The sequence below is a fragment of the Amblyomma mixtum genome, chromosome 4 (assembly GCF_055824585.1).
Source record: "Amblyomma mixtum isolate Tamu chromosome 4, ASM5582458v1, whole genome shotgun sequence".
NCBI lineage: Eukaryota > Metazoa > Arthropoda > Arachnida > Ixodida > Ixodidae > Amblyomma > Amblyomma mixtum.
Window position 1 is genome coordinate 40,440,987 of NC_143015.1, and position 19,810 is coordinate 40,460,796.

General features: G+C 49.2%; 1 protein-coding gene across 1 annotated transcript in view; it reads right to left on the reverse strand.

The window, feature by feature from the left end:
• Positions 1-13,877, reverse strand: part of LOC149346302 (uncharacterized) — a 30,759-nt gene extending 16,882 nt beyond the window's left edge. The window contains exons 1-2 of the mRNA XM_089541286.1: positions 13,860-13,877; positions 13,316-13,412 (exon numbers count right to left, since the gene is read on the reverse strand). Coding sequence (XP_089397412.1) covers positions 13,316-13,412; positions 13,860-13,877 — 115 coding nt within the window. The remainder of the gene's footprint in view (positions 1-13,315; positions 13,413-13,859) is intronic.
• Between the last annotated feature and the right edge of the window lie 5,933 nt (positions 13,878-19,810).

A 19,810-nucleotide genomic window follows, 5' to 3' on the forward strand; every position in this document is an offset into this window, starting at 1 on the left:
GGGGTGGGCTGCGCACGAGGCCCGCGAACAGCTCCTGCTTAACCCCACGCATGAGATGGCGCAGCTTCTTCTCCTCTGTCATGTTGGGGTCGGCGCGCTTGAAAAGACGGGTCATGTCTTCGGTGTACATGCGCACGCTTTCGTTCGTGCGCTGATTTCGGGAGTGCAGCGCAGCTTCGGCCTTCTCCCGGCGGTCAGCGTTGGGGAACGTAGCCAGGAGACTCCGGCAAAACGTCTCCCAGGTGGGAAGTGTAGCCTCGTGGTTTTCAAACCACGTCCGAGCAGACTCTTCCAGGGCAAAGTAGACGTTATTCAGCTTGCGCTCGTCGCACCAGCCGTTGTAGCGTGCGACCCGCTCGAACGTCTCCAGCCAGTCCTCAGCGTCTTCGAACACGTCACCGTGAAAAGATGGCGGTGTTCGCGGTGGGTGGTAAAGGATCGGCGCCAGGGGCCTGGTGTCAGCGGCCATGGCAGTTGGACTCGACGGTAGAGGCTGGATCGGCGGCTGGGTCCTGGTGTCAGTGGCCATGTCAGTTGGACTCTGCGGTCGAGGCTGCGTCGTCCTTGTTGGCGGGGGAAGGGGCCCAAATTCAGGCGACTCTCCGCGGAGACGCGGCTGGGTCGCTGGTGAACCGGTGTGAGGTCCGTAGTGACGCTGTACGGAGTTTGCAGGTCGGGAAGCGTACCCAGCACCTCCACCAAACTGTAGCGTGCAACGCCTAAAAGAACACCCGCGCAGAGACGAAAAACCTGCGGCGGACCCCTAGTGGTTCGATCGCGCGCGAGAGAGCCAACTAACTTCTTCCTCTTCTAGCGCATGCGCTACTTCTGTCTCTTCTTCGAATGCATGTATCAATATTATTCTCGCCGCTGAGTATTCTTCCTTGCCTCTACTACCTGCGAATTCCTTCGACGTGGCTCAGTTTGAGTTTTATACCTGACATGTCTCTCTATACTCGACTTCTTGCGCAATCCGCTGAGGGTAAAACCAGTCCTAGTGGACCTTTGAAACCCGTTCTGCCGTCTTTTCGCTCTCCAACCATTTGTAATTGAAATTTATTATTATAGAGGCAGCATCAAGGAATTTGAATCGATTCCCACGGGACCTTTCAGCTCGCGCTTCCTTCTGGCGCAGTGCATTTCTTCTGTGTTCGCAGGAAAAGCGACAATAATTACTGGGTCGCAAAGCCATCAGTTACTGCCATGGCAGCAGGCCGCTTTCTTCTGAATAGGTTGTTCCAAGCTACAGCTGATGTGGCTGCTGCTGCAGCTCCCGACAGGTAATTGTGGCCTCCCCTGCTAGACTGCAGTGTGCCAAGCATCTGTGATAAGTGATGGTGCAAAACCTACACCTGAAACTATTCACGACATTTGGCAGTGATTTACTATTATTTACTGGCAAAGAAGCTAGCCTGATCGGTTAATCTCGAAATTTCTGAATTTGAAATGACATGTAGAAGCAACGGAAAAGAACCGGGGGCTGACGCAAAGAAAACGCTGCTCCCACAAATGGCAGCAATACTTTTTCAACTGCTTCTTTGCGTTGTTCGCGTTCGTAGTGGTTTCATTGCATATACGAGTGAGATATGAATTGCAAGTAGTCCTGTTCGTTCCAGCAAGAATTCATTGGACGTCGTGGAAAAGTAAACAACCAGGTTTAAATAAAGCAGTAGAAGACCGCGCAAAAGCTGTATGAAGCTGTGCAAACATTTGGGCGCCCATACTTGTAGCTAAGGTGCTTTATGTAAGGACGAATGAGCCGTCGCCGGAAACAGGGGAGGCAGCAGTGGCGGGTTCAACTGCTGAGGTAAAAAAGCAGAGCTCCACTGGAAATGCCGTAAGCTAAAATATGCTCACAAGGGGTGTTATGGGATAAGCGCTGCAGGTATGGCCACTGGAATACCCGTATCCCGTAAAAGTCTATTGCCAGGCTGTGTAGATGCCGATTAAAAATTTAGCCGCACCGTTTTTATAGATGTTCATTCGATCCATGGTTGCATACCAAAACAAGCCTGAAGGAAGGATAGTTACAGCATGAGCAAGCGTCTAGTGAAAGTCTATTCCCATTCAAAGTCTTGTCTGGTTTCGTTGGAGTTCGGCGCAGTTTCGGCTGGCATGCAGCCTTGTCTCTCGGAATAACAGAGTGCGCGCCTGAAGCAGCAGTATAACATGACTTTAGAATCTAACCCCAAAGACTTACTGCTTTGACAAATTGTTCAAATTTCTTGACCGTGTATTCGTACTCTTTGAAATTTCTTGACCGTGTATTCGTACTCTTTGAAGAGTGCATACTCACCGATATCTCATCTCCAATGGCAGTCGAGGCAACAAAGGCGACGACAAGTGCAGAGGTAAAGTGGGGAACCATTTCGTGAAACCAGATCATAATGCAGCTCTTCGCTCTCTGACCGTCCTTTATATATACACATACATACTTCTGAAAAATCTAGACACACAACAACGTAATCGCTCTTGCCTCTTTATGATGACACGTTTCGGGGATTGACCCCAGTGCCTAAAGCTAACAGTGATTCCAGGAACGGAGCAAAATAAAACCCCAAAGCTATTCGATGTTCCCTAGCTAAATCTTCTTCCTACGCGCGAACTCAAGCCGCGCAGGGCACGTCAAGTAATTTTACAGTGCAAAAGCCTTTGCCTGCACATCCGTGTAAGCCTCTGGACTGGATAGAAAGCAGCTGCATAAGTGCAATTTATTAGTGGCAAAGTAAGAATAAACCTGTGTAAAGTAAGCATAGAACAAAACAATGTAAAGCTGTCAAAATGGGAAATTTTACGTTAAACTTGATGTTTTCCTTTTCTTTATTGCTTGTTTGTCAATACAGATGTATTGCCTGCAGGGCAGAACATACCAGCGAGGCAAGAAGTTTCGTGTAGCGCATGGGACTTCAGGCCAACCTATGCCTAGTTAGTGCAAAACTGCTTACTGAATCTTAGTAAGGGATTCTCGGTGCCAAAATGTAGCTTTATTACTCATGGTACAGAATGGCATAAATATATTCCTTACAGTGGACGAAAATCGGAGAGCTTAATAATGACAGTCATTAAGCGTTCACTCAATCTCCTTTCAGGAAAGAGGGAGAGGTCTAATTGAGATGATCAGCAGGACGTCTCTAAATAAGTATTCATTTTTTATTACAACTGGTGGTTAACTGCCGCAAGAAAACAAACAGCATGAAAATTGCTATAAAGCCAGTGCAATGGTAATGACATAATTTGAAAATGGCAAGAATGGGCTAATTCATTTCCAGAAGACGAAATTTCTCTTTAACATCCATCTCAGTTGTAATGAAAACATTGCGTATGTCTCAGACAAAATAAGTTTGTTTATGGCAGATAAAATCACGTTAAAATAAATATGACCGCAATGATTTTAATTTTCGAGTACAGATATCTGACGGATCTTGAATAGTCCCTTCCTGAAGCGGGATGACCTGAAATGGACGTGGAAGGTCCGAGATCTCTTGGATAAAACTAAGTCTTCATTTCGTGCGCATATCGTGGAATTATGCACAGTGTGCAGGCAACAGGCAATGCGAGATGTATTCACCATATGAAGAGTAGGCCTAGATATAGCGTACACTAGTATAGTGTAAGAGGTCAAGTATTATTCCATTAGGGATCAGCAAAAACCTAAAGGAAGAAATTTCTTCCTTTTTAGGACGTAATGCTTCCTTATAAAGAAAAACAGACTGTTGAAATTTCGCCATGATTGTTTCAGTCGTTTCGAAGTTACACGGGTTTACTTTTTTTAGTACGCCGTGTCCTCCCCATTAAACATGTGCCTAGTTCGCTCCAGCTGAACTTGGTGGCGTGAATTTTGTTGATATATCCGTGATTTTTATGGAGCGTGATATAACAATTCTTGCAGGCCCTCATGAATCTTTTCTGGCTATACTGGCGCCGTAGTTGTCATTCTAATTTGCACGGGAAGCATTATCCTTTTTAAAGAAGCATCGGACACATTTGAGCCAGTGTCTGGGAACCGCTGGTTGCATCATGTCAAGGCGTAGGTAATGACGAGTAGCGTTCTTACCAAAGCAACAACAGTCAGCAGGCTCGTCTTTGGCAATTTGGTACATTGTTCAGGCGTTCACAATTGCAAAGTTGAGCTTTTGTGTCTACAGCCACCACTGTATTTGTCCTTGAAGCCGATGCATAGTAGCAGTTGACGGCTTCATGCTGAAGGTCGATGCCTGGCATACCACTGTTGTAAAAGGGAAAATGTTCTGGCTTAAAAAGTCTGGTTTTTCGGGCGCTCTAAGCAACCACCGCTTTACAAAACTTGTAGGCTGAATGCAGTTATTGCTGCAGGGCATAGTGACTATACTCCTGTCGTTAAACTTTAATAAAAGCACGTAACCTACACTATTGAATCAAGAACCAATTTTTCCTGGCTGCTTCTATTCAATTCCTTTCCTTGGGCCGAGTGGACACTTCCTAAACCCGTTTTCGCGAATGTTCCTCTAGCCCGAAATTCCTCCGGCCGGAGCGTTACAAGAATATCATGGCTGGCAAAAAAATTGCCCAAAAAGATGAAATGATCACTAAAATTTGAAATCACCTCAGGAAATGACTGGACATGCTTCCAAAAGTTTCTTTTCAGAACTCAACGACTTTCTACAGTAGGTGCGAAATGCGTAAAAGAAACCCTCTGCTCTGCAGAAAATTCTATTCGTACAGCAAAAACTTTATGATAAGCAATTAAAATCACACAATCATCGTAATCAAGATAGCTAGTGACAACTAGAGCAGTCTCCGAGGCCTCGCTGAGCGGGCCGAGTGGTGTCTTTCTGAAAAATTCCAAGGAACCATAAAATCTATGACCTGGAATAGATAGGTGCCCTTGTGCACACAGGAAGACCCAGTATAATATAGAAAACACAGCAGGATAAAATTAAATATAAAACAAAAAAGCCAAAGGTGCAGGTCATTAAAGGCATAAATTGTTTACTTTCGACTTTCGCGCCGCTGTGTACTTAAAATCGGTACAGTGTGTGCGTAAATGCGGCTGCGAGAAAATTATAAGCCAGTGACTAAAGGTGCAGTTCTTGGGAAACAAACAACCTGATGTTTCACCATGCAACGATGACTTACTGAGAAGAAGAAATGCGGCTTCTAAGATATGTTGCGTCGGCCGATCCCCTGGTGAAAAAAGCATGACCTTTTGAAGGCCACATACATTCTTTGGTGTTGAAATAAACAAAAAACTTTAACTTTACTTTTAAAGTATACTGGGCGCTAATGGGCTGAGGAATATCCTCTTGAGCGAGTAATCGGAAAAAAAGAAAACCAGAATAATTTTGTTTTTTCCCAAAGAACAGGAATGCCGCTTAATTCGAGGACGACTTCCTTAGTGACCTGCAATGAAGGGTAATTTGAAAAAAAAAATAATTATGCAGTTCACAGCACATCAATATTGCGCGTGTGCTCATGGGAGCGCGCCGACGATAAAGACGAAGTGTGCGTGTGCCGGTGGACAAAGACTAAGTGCGTGTGTGGTTCGGACAGCCATCTTGTGAGTTCTCTGCTGTGCGCTGAACTTCGCTGAAACTGTGATCTGTGCCGGTCCTGTCTTCGTTACATTTTTGGTGGAGGTGCGGGGTACTTTCCAACATCTACGTGCCCCGAAGGCTCTCTATGAACACGGATTTGACTCCGATTCATCGCAGTACGAGCCGCCGAATCCAAGGTCAGTCACCAGAGTACGGTCCGTTATCCCCTAGGACCAGGGCTCCAGCCGCGACGCGCAGGACTGACGCGGCACCTATGGCTAGCAACGGAGACGCGGCAGCTATGGCTGACAACGGGAACTCAGCTGCTCATTTCCTGGTCCTCCGGCCGCGAACGCCGCTGACCTTCCATGGCGAAGTGTTTGAGGACGCGGAGGACTGGCTTGACCAGTTCGAGCGCGTTGCCAGGTACAACGGCTGGGATGCGGAGCGGAAGCTGCACAATGTTTACTTCGCTCTTGACGACTCGGCGCGGACGTGGTACGAGAACCACGAGACAATGTTTCCTTCTTGGGAACGGTTCCGTAGCCAGTTGCTGGCGACTTACGTCAACACCGACCGTCGGGAACGAGCTGAGTCGGCGCTGCAGTCAAGGAACCAGCGACCCAATGAGAGCGTCGCAATGTATTATGAGGACATGACACGGTGTCGGAGGTTGTAGCGACCAGCGTCGGGTTGTTGATGTCGAATCCGGCACCTTGCGAGTTGGCGGGCTTCTTCAGTCCGCTGGACGAATGTGTCAACGTCAGCGTAGGGGCCGATGTCTCCGTCGTTGTGGGCAGCGGGGAGCATAGCATCCAGCATGGTAGTGACACACCGTCCGTAGACCAGCTGGAAAGGTGTAAGACGGGTAGTCTCCTGTTTTGCCGTATTGTAGGCGAAGGTTGCATAAGGAAGAACTTCGTCCCACGTACGATGCTCAACGTCGACATACATAGCAAGCATATCTGCAAGCGTCCGGTTGAGGCGTTCAGTCAAGCCGTTTGTTTGGGGATGATAGGCTGTTATCTTCCGGTTACTGGTGTGGGTGAGTTCGAAGAGAGATTGCATTAATGCCGCCGTAAAGGTGGTTCCACGGTCCGTGATGACGACTGATGGCGCACCGTGACGCAAGACGATTGATGTCATAAAAAACTGAGCCACTTCTGCAGCACTAGCGTGGGGGAGGGCCTGTGTCTCGGCGTACCGCGTTAAGTAGTCCGTCACCACAACAATCCATTTGTTCTCAGAGGAAGACAATGGGAATGGGCCCAGCAAGTCCATGCCCACTTGTTGGAAGGGTGTTGTAGGCGGTGGGATGGGCTGGAGAAGCCCTGCGGGTTTAACTGGTGGTGTCTTTCGTCGCTGGCAGTCACGGCAGGTCCTCACATATTGCTGGACTGATGAGAGCAACTTTGGCCAGTAATACTTCGCACGAATGCGGGCATACGTCTGCGTAACACCCAAATGGCCAGCTGATGGCTCGTCGTGGCAGGCGTGCAAGATTTCTGGACGGAGTTTGGATGGCACAACCAGGAGAAAGGTTTCCGTGTTATGCGCGAAGTTCCTCTTGTAAAGGACGCCATCTCAGAGACTGTAGGAACCCAAACCTCGAACGAAAAGCCGCGGAACAGCGACGTTAAGGCCCTCCAGATGCTCGATGAGCGGACGCAACTCTGAGTCAGTCCGTTGACGCCGGGCCATAACGGACGACGTGACGAGAGCAAAAAACGGGAAGTCGTCCTCCGTTTCGGCCGGAGCAACGTCGGCAGGTGCACGTGGCAAACAATCGGCGTCATTGTGCTTACGACCGGACTTGTACACTACCGTGATGGCGTATTTCTGGAGGCGAACGCTCCATCTCGCAAGCCGTCCCGAAGGGTCTTTGAGATTGGCTAGCCAGCATAACGAATGATGGTCACTGACAGCTCGAAACGGGCGACCATAGAGATATGGTCGGAACTTGCTAATCGCCCACACTACCGCAAGGCATTTCTTCTCTGTGGTAGAGTAGTTTGCCTCTGCCTTCGAGAGGGAGCGGCTGGCGTACGCTATAACTTTCTCGTTGCCATCCTGCCACTGAACGAGAATAGCGCCGAGACCAACATTGCTGGCGTCAGTATGAATTTCAGTGCCAGCTAGTTCATCAAAATGAGCGAGTATTGGGTCAGTTTGTAGGCGGCTGCGTAGCTCGTTCATCATGCCACACAAAAGATACATTGTCTCTAGTAAGCATTGTAAGGGGCTCGGCAGCTGTGGAAAAGTTTTCAACGAAACGTCTGTAGTAGGCACAGAGGCCCAGAAACCTACGAACGGACTTTTTGTCGGTTGGGCGCGGGAACTGTGCCACAGCGGCAGTCTTCTCCGGGTCAGGACGGACTCCGTCAGCGCTTATCACGTGACCAAGAAAACTGAGCTCTTCGAAACCAAAGTGACACTTTTGTGGCTTTATCGTCAACTGTGCCGAACGGAGCGCCTGTAACACCATTCGCAGCCGGTTGAGGTGTTCCTCGAAGCTAGGAGCAAAAATGACATCATCATCAAGGTACACTAGGCATTCCTGCCATTTCAGCCCGGAAAGAACGGTGTCCATCATGCGTTGGAAGGTTGCTGGCGCAGAACAGAGTCCAAAGGGTAGCACTTGGAATTCATAAAGGCCGTCAGGTGTCACGAACGCTGTCTTCTCTCTGTCCCTTTCGTCCACTTCGATCTGCCAGTAGCCATTCTTAAGGTCGAGCGAAGAAATATTGCCACGCGCCCAACGCGCCGCGCGGCCTCCGCGCTGAGGCGAAGACGACGACGAAGCGGCGGTGGGCTCTCGTGGCGCGCTGTTCTGTTCTGTGTCGTGGAAGCTGGCTCCTTAATTAAAAGAAGGCTCCCGGTCTTGGGTTCTTCCTGACGTCTACCTTCACGGCTCCTCTGGTCGTGACACTGGTGGAGGTGCGGCCGATGCTCCCTACTCCTGAGGACGACTCGACGCGTCCGCCTCTTGTGACCACCCCTGTCCATCGTGCCAGCCGGAGGATCCGCGGCCTGTCCCCCGAGGCCCTTCCTATTGTCAACGCGCCTTCAACTACCACTCCACTCATGGCGACGCCACTGCCCGCCCTGCCTACGACTGTCCCTGCAGCCAGCCCCACCTATCTCACCCTTCAGACTCCACGCACGCCTAAGCCCTTTCACGGCGACCTGTTTGAAGACGCCGAAGACTGGTTGGCTCAATACGAACGGGTCGCGACCTTTAACTGCTGGGACGACGCTACAAAGCTGCGTAACGTTTACTTCAGCCTTGAAGACTCTGCACGAACGTGGTTCGAAAACCATGAGACTACTTTCTCTACGTGGCCGGACTTTCGACGTCAGCTCCTGAGTACGTACGCCAACAGCGACCGCCGGGAGAGCGCAGAGCGTGCACTGTCCTCTCGAATTCAGCTTCCCAATGAGGGTGTTGCCATGTACGTCGAGGATGTGAAGCGTCTTTGCGATCGCGCCGATCCGGCCATGCCTGAAGAAAAAAAGCTGCGGTACCTGATGCGCGGCGTAAAAGACCAGCTCTTTTCCGGCCTCGTATCGACGACTCCCTCGACCGACTTCGTCAAGCCAAGTACTTCTCTTCGGTCGACCTCAGAAGTGGTTATTGGCAGATAGAAGTTGATGAGAGGGACCGTGAGAAAACCGCCTTCATTACACCAGACGGGCTGTATGAATTTCGCGTCCTCCCATTCGGGCTCTGCTGTGCTCCTGCCACGTTCCAAAGAATGATGGACACCGTTCTCACCGGTTTGAAGTGGCAGACCTGTCTTGTTTATCTTGACGATGTCATCATTTTTTCCGCAACGTTCACGGAACATCTGCACCGCCTCAGGACTGTCCTCAAAGCCGTTCGATCCGCCAACCTCTCCCTCAAACCAGAAAAATGCCACTTTTGGTTCACCGAATTGAAGTTCCTCGGGCACGTCATTAGTGCTGACGGAATCCGCGCTGACCCAGAGAAGCTTGCTGCCGTTGCTGCCTTTCCGGTCCCCTCCCACAAAAAAGCAGTCCGACGTTTTCTGGGCCTGTGCTCCTATTATCGCCGCTTCATTAGAAACTTCGCCCAGCTCGCCAGCCCTCTGACGCTCCTAACCCGTGATGACACGTCATTTTCCTGGGGCAACGAACAACAGAGTGCCTTCGACGAGTTACGACGCCTACTCCAATCACCGCCCATCCTGGCACATTTCGACGAAGATGCCGATACGGAGGTGCACACGGATGCGAGCAACGTCGGTCTTGGCGCCGTTCTAGTTCAGCGGCAAAACGGTGTCGACAAAGTAATTGCCTACGCCAGCCGCGCACTGTCGCGTGCTGAGTTGAACTACTCTACCACGGAAAAAGAATGTTTAGCGGTAGTCTGGGCCGCCGCCAAGTTCCGCCCATACCTCTATGGCAGACCGTTTCGTATCGTCACCGACCACCACTCGCTGTGCTGGCTGAAAAATTTAAAGGACCCTTGCGGCCGCCTAGCACGTTGGGCATTACGCCTGCAGGAATTCGATTTCACCGTCACCTACAAGTCAGGCCGGAAACACACCGACGCTGATACCTTGTCACGCGCTCCCGTCGAACCTCCTCCGCAAGACACCACCGACGATGATAGCTTCCTTGGAGCGGTCAGCACATCTGAGCTCGTTTCCAGACAGCGTGCCGACGCCGAGCTCCGTCTGCTCATCGAACATCTCGAAGGTGGGTGCCCTGAAATACCACGAAACCTAGCTCGTGGACTATCGTCGTTCTGCCTGCGGAGAGGGGTGCTTTATAAAAAGAACTCTACTTCAAGTCCGACAACTTACCTGCTCGTCATACCGTCTGATCTGCGGGATGAAGTCCTCCTTGCCTGCCATGATGAACCGACTTCCGGCCACCTTGGAGTTACCCGCACCTTATCCCGAATCCGGCAGAACTATTACTGGCCCAACCTAACTTCAAGTGTCAGGCATTATGTCCGGACATGCCGGCAATGCCAGAGGCGGACAAAACCCGCGCTCAAGCCTCCTGGACTGCTTCAGTGCATCGAGCCGCCACAAATACCATTCGACAAAGTCGGCATGGACCTTCTGGGGCCATTTCCTCTCTCGTCGTCCGGCCACAAGTGGATCGTAGTCGCCACAGACTACTTGACCCGCTACGCTGAAACGAAGGCCCTTGCGCAAGGTACTGCCGCCGAAGTTGCCCACTTCTTTATGCACGACATCGTGCTTAGACACGGCGCCCCATCGGCCATCATTACTGACCGAGGCAAGGCGTTTACAGCCCGACTCCTACGTGACATCTTAGAGCTTAGCCATACTGCTCATCGACCAACAACACCGTATCATCCCCAAACCAATGGTCTAACGGAACGGCTCAACAAAACATTGGCGGACATGATCTCGATGTACGTCGACGTTGAACACAAAACCTGGGATGAGGTCTTGCCGTACGTCACCTTCGCATATAATACCGCGACGCAGGAAACCACCCAGTTCACCCCGTTCCGTCTCGTGTATGGCAGAGAGGTCCGCATGATGCTAGACGCCATGCTGCCGTACGGCGACGCAGAGCTTCCCCCTGAAGCTGGCCACTTCGTGGAGCAAGCAGAGCAGGCCCGTCAGCTGGCGCGCTTGCACATCAAGGTCCAGCAATCCACCGATGCCCGACACTATAACCTTCGGCACAGGGACGTGCACTACGAGCCGGGCGACCACGTGTGGGTGTGGACACCAGTGCGCCGCAAGGGATTGTGCGAAAAGCTTTTAAATAGATATTTTGGCCCGTACAGAGTCCTGCGCCGCCTGAACAGCGTCAACTACGAAGTTGTCCCCCATGGAACTGTGGTCGCCGGCCCTCAGCGTCAACGGCCTGAAATCGTGCATGTAGTGCGCTTAAAGCCGTACTTTTCGCGTGATTGAGCTCTGTGTTCACGCTGTTTCGTACCTTTTCCCCTTACCCCACGTGTGAACTTGACTCTCCCTGCATGTTCATCTAGCGCGCGCTGTATAGTTCACCTCACCCCCAGTCTTTTTTTTTTTGTTCCTCCTCCCCTCACTGTACATACCCCATTCCACATCGAGACGATGTTTGCTTTCGCGAAGGGGGGGGGGGGGGAATAATGCCACGCGCCCAACGCGCCGCGCGGCCTCCGCGCTGAGTCGAAGACGACGACGAAGCGGCGGTGGGCTCTCGTGGCGCGCTGTTCTGTTCTGTGTCGTGGAAGCTGGCTCCTTAATTAAAAGAAGGCTCCCGGTCTTGGGTTCTTCCCGACGTCTACCTTCACGGCTCCTCTGGTCGTGACAATATATTTAGCGTAACGTAGTCAATCCAAGGCGTCGTCGATACGTGGAAGGGGGTAAACGTCACGTTTCGTGACACGATTTAACTTCCGATAATCGACGCAGAATCGCAAGGTGTTATCTTTTTTCTTCACCAATACCACAGGCGAAGCCCAGGGGCTCGTGGACGGCTGGACTGCGTCGTCTGCAAGCATTTCTTGCACTTGGGATCGTATAGCTTCCCGTTCCATCGGCGACACTCTGTACGGATGTTGGGATATGGGGCTAGTCTCCTCGTTGACGATGATGCGGTGTTTGGCTACCGGGGTGCGCCCTACCTTTGATGTCGTGGCGAAGCACTCTGCAAAATCGTGAAGGAGCTCTAACAAGCGCTGCTTCTGACGCACCGACAAGCTGGGATTAATGTCCACGGTAGACAGAACGGCTGCTGCATCGCGTCCGTCCGGCGACGGTAGCTCCAAAGCACATATTTCTGCGGGCTCAACGAAGTCGGTAACGTATGCGACGGCCGTTCCTTTCGCAATAGGCTGGAACTCTGTTCCGAAGTTGGTGATCAAGAGTGTCGCTGAGCGATCCCGTAAGCGAACAAGCCCTCTTGCAGCGCATATTCCTTTCTCGAGTAGAAGGCTGACGTTTATGTCTGCCATAACGTCTCGATCACCGGGCGAGTCACTTTGCACGGTGACCATCATGCTGCACAGCGGAGGCACCGTCACGTCATCAGCAGCAATACGCAGGGCGGGTATCCTGGAGTCGTCTGGGTAGGCTATTTCAATTGCTTGCATCGGCGAAAACGTCACGCGCGGCTCTTGTAAATTGATAACGGCGCCGTTAGCTTGTAAAAAGTCCAGGCCGAGAATGACATCGCGCGAACCGTGAGGTAGGACAACAAAGTCACAAACGTAAACAAATCCGTCGATTGTAACTCTCCCCGTACACCGGCCAACAGGGCTAATTAGGTGTCCACCAGCTGTGCGAATCTGAGGCCCAGTCCACGCGGTTAAAACTTTCCTCAGTTCTTTTGCTAGCTCGTTGTTCATAACCGAATAGTCCGCTCCCGTATCAGCCAATGCTGTAACTGCTAAATAGTCGATATCGACCGGTAAGTCCGAAGCTGCACATCCTTTGTGATCGTCACGTGTCCTCGTTTGATAGCTGTCGTCTGGTCGGGAACGCGATGGAGGATGTTCGGCTGTTCGCTCGTCAGCGGCCTTACCTCCGCAGGCCGCTGGGCCTAGTTTCCCCGGCGAGGACTCGGTGAGCGGCTGAAACGCCTTGTCGAAGGACGGGGACTCGGCGAACGATAGCTGGTAGAGGTTGGTGGGTGGTAGTCAGGGCGAGGGAAATCAGTGTGAGTGTGATCCCGGCGTGTTCACAGGTGCTCCTCAATTTCGCGGGGCCGTTCGCCATTGGGCGGACAGGGGACTCGCGGATGAAATCCGCGAATTCCAGTTCGACGATAAGGGCACCACCGCAAGATATGGCCAGCCTCACCGCAGTGGTAGCAAAGGGGCCGCTGGTCAGGTGCCCGCCACACGTCCGTCTTCCGCAGCCTGGCTTCGGGCAACACAGGGACAGGCTGGGGCCGCGGCTGGAAAGCAGATGCAGATGGGCTTGTGCTCCAAGGGGCGAGGTCGCAGTTCTGTCGGAGTACCGACGCGTACGTCTGGCGCGGGGGCGTCGGTGTAAGGGCAGCAGGGGCAACAGGTTCAGGGACCACCTGCTGCACTTCCTCTCGGATAATTTGTGCTAACGACGGACCCTGCGGCTGCGACTGGGCAGAGAGGCGCATTTTGTGCAGCTCTTCTTTGACGATATATCGAACCAGCTCCCGAAGGGTGTCAGCGGAGTCGCTGGAGGCTGGCGCAAAGTCGGCAGTTGATACGGTGTTCACGGCGCGATTGTAATAGCGGGCGCGTTGTTGCAGGGTCTTTTCGACGGTAGTGGCCTCCGATAGAAACTCCGAAGTGGTGTTAGGCGGGTTTCGCACAAGCCCAGCAAACAATTCTTCTTTTATCCCGCGCATCAGGTGGCGCACTTTCTTGTCCTCGGCCATGTTTGGATCCGCCCTTCTGAACAGTCGTGTCAATATGTAGGGCAGCGAAACAGGATACTGGTATATTTAGCTCTCGGGTATAAGAAATTTCCCTCAGAAATGCTAAATAATGAAAGACTTCATCCCCACAGATACGATAAAAGTGAGAAACCTTTCAGAGTTAATAAGCGCAAGATGACCAGTATTGGAAAGTCTGCAGGGAGAGAATAGAGCGCGCTCTAACACAAGAACAGTAAAGATGCAGTGCATAGGGGAAACCATGTGTACGCAATAACAGACATGAACATCAGTGTCATTAACGATATGAATAATGTAGCTGAAATAACCGAGCTTGTCTACATAGATCGATGGAGTAACCAAAATAAGGTATTAATGACACAGGCAGTGGTGCAGAGGAATTCGACATCCCGCCGATAATGGGAAGCGAAAGCAAAGAAATAATAAAAAGCAATGCAAAGGTGGAAAGCAGCTGCTGAGGATCAGATCCCTGGAGGTCTGCTGAATTAGGATGCGGATATTACGATAAAAAATTGGCTACTCTGAGTATGCAATGCGTTCTGAGCTCTACCGTGTATTAATCGCGGGAAAATGCTAGCTTATATTTATCAAGAAAGAAGAACCCATCAAGGACTTTGAGAACTCGCCAACGAATGGCAACGATCAATGTTCGTTGCCTCCAAGGTATTTACGGAGGAAATCGTTAAAAGAACGACAGCCTGCTTAGTCTGCAATAAGCCGAACGACTAGGCTAGCTTTAGTAATGGCTAGACAACCGACCATATTCTAACGATCATTACGTGATAGAGAAAACCAAAGAACATAATCAGCCTACATATATTGCCTTCACACATTTCAAGAATGAAATTCATCAGTTGAAACTCAACAGCGATGTAGGCATTACGAAACAAGGCGCACGAGACCTTATCTAACTATAACAAGAAATACGTATAGCTGCTACACAGCTACCAAAAAGTTTGATCAAGACTATAAAACCCCAATCAAGAGGAGTGTTTGGCAGGGCTACACGGTCTCTTCATTACTGTTAACCGCGATTTTGGGGAAGGTGTTCAAAGATCTCCATCAGAAAGAGTTGCAGATAAACGTGAACGAATATAAACAAGTTATGTGCAATTCACAAATGATATTACCTTTCTAAACAACTCAGGGGACGAGAAGAAAGCATGACTGGAGAGCTAAACAGGTAGCTGTCTATTAGTTGGAGTTCACCCAATAAGCATTTCTACTTCAAAAGGGAAGATTTTTCGGCCAGTTGGTTCGTGATTTTAGTAGTGCAGTGGCCCGAAAAAAACAGGGCAGGAAGAAAAGAAGAAGTGACAGCCACTCCGACTACCTTGTCCAGCTTTTTTCGCGTCTTTTCATTACTGCCACAAACTGTTCAAACTCGACGCACGTCATTTGTCTGGAATTCACGTCAACGTTTGTGCTCTCATAGCAGCTACCTTATAATATCACAAAATAAAGCGTTCGCAGGAATAAAGGGGTCTAGAGGAAGGTGTTCAAAGTTCTTTGAAAAAATCTCCCCACTTTAGCGTAACAGCGGATCCTATTAACATGTTTCAGTATGGCTCTTAGCAGAAAACGAGGAAAATATAAGTACGAGGAGAGACGTCAACGTAAATGCATTACTCACCACCAGTTTTATACAGGCCTTTTTTCTAAATTCCTCCCGGTACGAAAAATGCCGATGCCATGACCCAGAAGTGGCAGCATAGTCAATATATGATTAGTCTCGTATATATACAGCAAAACTGACAACAAAAATTATAATCTGAAGCTCTGATTGGTGAAAGTCCGAAATAAACTGGGGGAAATTTTAACAGACGCTAATTACCCCCTTCTTCAGACAAAGTTTACGTTAAACAACCTTTGAGATATTGACTGCGTCGTACTTATACGACGCATTTGCGTCCGTTTATGAGTGCATTAAATGTAAAAAAAAAAATAAACTCGGGCGCTGAAATTTCTTTCGTGCTGAAATGGCACGCAGATTGGACGTGCTCCTATCGTTTGTGCGGATGGATAAAGATCAATTCAGAAAGAAAAGATGGTGGCCTGCTTGGAGGCTTCACGTATCTTCTAGTATTTTAGCACGGGAAGGCTTACAATGCCGTACCAGATATCAGCTGAAAAATCTGTTACAATAGGTGTACCTTACTTCAGCTAAAGAAGAGACCAAGTGTGAAATCAGGAAGCTTTGGTATGGGCTACAGGCGGCGAGAATTAGAAGAGCGAAACAGCTGAATACCTTTTGCCCTAGCATCTATTTTTCAAACTTGAATCGAACCACACCGCGATCCCAGCGAAGTGAAAGTTTTAGACGCGACGCAAGGCTTCCTTACCATCAGTCATAACAAGCAGTATTAAACTATAAAGTCAATAGCATGCAATATCATATTATTTGGCCTCCAGAATTTTCTACATGTCTTTTCGCACATTGACCGTTTAAGAAGTGCATAGCTTTCCGCTTTCGAATACAAAAGAACTGGGAAAACTAATCTAGGCAATGTGGAATACACAGTGAATGTTTCCAGTTATATTTCTCTTGTTTTCTATCGCTTCGAAAGCATTCATCTATTCTCTGCCCCCTCTATTTTTTTTCTCTCGGTTTATAGGGTTTATAGAGGCAAGAGGATAGGCAATGTCGAATGCGCCACCATCCGTGTTGGCATTACTTCTCTGATGGTCTAATTCCGGCCGGGTCAAGAATATAGTAACAACAAGTTGTGCTGTTCACCTGATTTCGGGATCTATTTCTCGCTCTCCCACCAAAAAGAAAACTTGTTCAGCATGGTTGCGTCCCTATATTCTTAGGGGTTATTTTTATGACAATGGTGTAGTAAAGATAAAGTTGGTTTGGTTTGGTTTATGGGGTTTAACGTCCCAAAGCGACTAAGGCTATGAGAGACGCCGTAGTGAAGGGCTCCGGAAATTTCGACCAACTGGGGTTCTTTAACGTGCATTGACATCGCACAGTACACGGGCCTCGAATTTCTCCTCCAAAGAAATTCAGCCGCCGCGGCCGGGATCGCACCCGCGTCTTCCGGGCCAGCAGCCGAGCACCATAGCCACTGAGCCACCGCGGCGGCAAAGATAAAGTGTATGCTCAAAATATATATACCGGTAGAAACCAAACAAGCTCCACGTAAAATGACAGCTCAAGGGACAGGTAAGGTGCCAGTGTATGTCATTCGACAGGATGAGTTTTTTATAGCAGCTGCAACCGTTACCAATGCCCGGGCGCAAGCGAAAAACATCGAAAACATGAATGGCGCTCAAAAGCAAGCAACTGAGCACATGCGGCTCTGCACATACTTCTCTGTGTGAGTTAACAGCGGCTGAGGAAGAACTGCCGTCAAGAGTTTAACAGCGATCGCATATTTATGACGAAGCCTATATCACCATGAACTGTAGATGAGCGTGATGTATATGCAACGTAAAGAGTTAAACACTTTTATACTGGTGAGAAACGTTTCCTGAAATACTATGCTTTCTTCATAATTTCTAAAACTTCCTGGCTTAATAAATATTTGGCCAGCAGTTCCTTGCAATAATGATAGTATTACAGCAAAGTTCATTGCGGGGCTAAATTGATCCATTGCATTATCTGAATTTTTTTTAGCGCACAGTTTTCTTTTAGGAAGCGCTTTGTCCTGTCTTTCCTCTCTTCACGTGTCGTCCTTTTGTGTTCTAAAAGAACTCTTACAATTTTTGCAAACTATTGATAACTTCAAGATAACAAAATATAGGCGAAAATAAACGAATTTCATACTTTTCATCATTGCAGCGGACAGCGCTAGCAGCAGGGTCTTATATTTTTCCGTTTAATTCAAACTAGTTTTCCTTACGCAATCAGTGTAAAACCCGCACTTCCTTGCGCAAGCATTCCTTCTTGTTTCATTTTGTTGCGTGCCAATCGCATGCACGCTGTAATAAACAGGCAACGCAGATCCTATATCTCGAGGGTGGCACCGGTACGCCTTTTTCTTTGTGTGTTTTCACGTTCGAGTTATGTTTCTGAACAGGCTTTGGAGGCAACGAGCAACATGGTTTTTGGAAACTGATTGCGCTCCAATGACTGAGTGCAGCGCTCATAAAACGTGGCATCGTATATCAACGTGTGCTAACGTACGTTATAAGCATGTTCGCTTGCACACACGCACGTAGATGCATGTGCGCGCACGCGCATGATATATATGTACTATCGGCGACAAAAGTTTCCAGGAGCAGAGAAAAAGAATTTGATCGTATAGATGAAAAATTTGCCAAGGATCGCCAGATTTCACTAGCACTGATTTCAGATACCAAGTACTGTACCTTCGTTCTATTTATGACTTGGAACAATTGGCCGCTAAGAAATTTATGAGATACGCTCACCGGTCGCACATTCCTGATATTTTATGGCACCGATATACTTTTAGACGGCATCCGCAATCACAGGGTCGCATTTAGCGTCACGAATAGAGGAATAGCTCAGTGATCTTCTGGAATTGAGGTCCGCATGCCGTGCTTTAGCAGGTAGCGCTGGAAGATATCTTTTTTTCGCTCTTTGAGCTTTGTCGACCAAGCGAACGTGAGCGCTACAAGGATCACCGCCCAGACGAACGGCCAAATGTACACACCCACAGGGCAGAGAGACAGAGATGGGGCTGTCTTTTTGATAGTCTCATCCTAAAAGAAGCGGACAATATCCGTGGGAAGCTCTCATGGAGGTGTCCCATCACAGGCCAATTCGAGGCTGTCCAACGTGACGAACTCTTCACGACCATTGAGTAGTATGGCAGGCGCCATGGTCGTCTTATGCAGGACTCGGTACGACCCGATGTATACCGAGGTATGAGGCGCCTTTGCAGCGTCTCTGTTTTGAGAAACGAGTTTAGAGGACGCAAGGTCTGCACGAAGATGAGGTAGTCAGAGTATTGAGGCTGGACTGGGCGCCAACATTAAATGCAGTTTTGCAGACGTTGGAGGTACTTCTGATGCTGGCTTAAGTGAACCTAAGTAGAAAACGCGCCTCTGGGAAGCAGTAGCGGTGCGCCGATGAGTAGTTCGGCCGCTGAATAGCCGAAGGCGACACGCAGGATGGCGCATAGGCTGAGAAGCACAATAGGAATGTGGTTGACCCACTGTGCTTTGTTCAGGCATGCAGTGAAGGCTACCTTGTGCTTTCCATTGAGCCGCTCGGCCATGTCACTGGCCCAAGGAAGTTATGCGGGGGTATTCCAGCGCATGCAGCCAACATATGGCTGAGGGAAATGAAATCAAAGTTAGATCGATCAAAGTGATTGTTTTCTTTGTAAGGTTTTTCAAGTTAATTATGTCATATGTTACCTGGTTTTTTCAGCGTCGTCCAAAAGCACGAAAGGCAGAAGGCTGAGCAGTTCTATGCGCGATGTTGCAGCGGCTTTCTAGAGCAAAATACGAAAAGCGACTTGATGCGACGGTACATAAAACAAGTAATCTAGAATCTTGGATGGGTTTCAAAGCGCGACAAGACGGAGACGAAAGGAAAAGAACACACAGAACAAGCTCTTAGAAAGATTGAAGTTAGAACATATAACAGAGTACGGTGTACTAGAAATGCATTGCAGGAGGGCAAAAAGTTGGGCAAGTTGGTAAACATTCATGATGGGTTTCAAAGCGCGACAAGACGGAGACGTCAAGTCTCCGTCTTGTCGCGCTTTGAAACCCATCATGAATGTTTACCAACTTGCCCAACTTTTTGCCCTCCTCTAGAATCTTGGAGTACGCTGTTCCATTCTATTTTATTTTGTTTCCATAAAGGTCCCTTTTGAGGTGCATCATATACATTTCTTAAGCATCGTGGACGGTGTTCATTTGTTCTGGGCATGCTAAACATTGTATCGACATCATGACACATCGAATGTTAGGGGTGAAAAAGACCCAGCTTTATT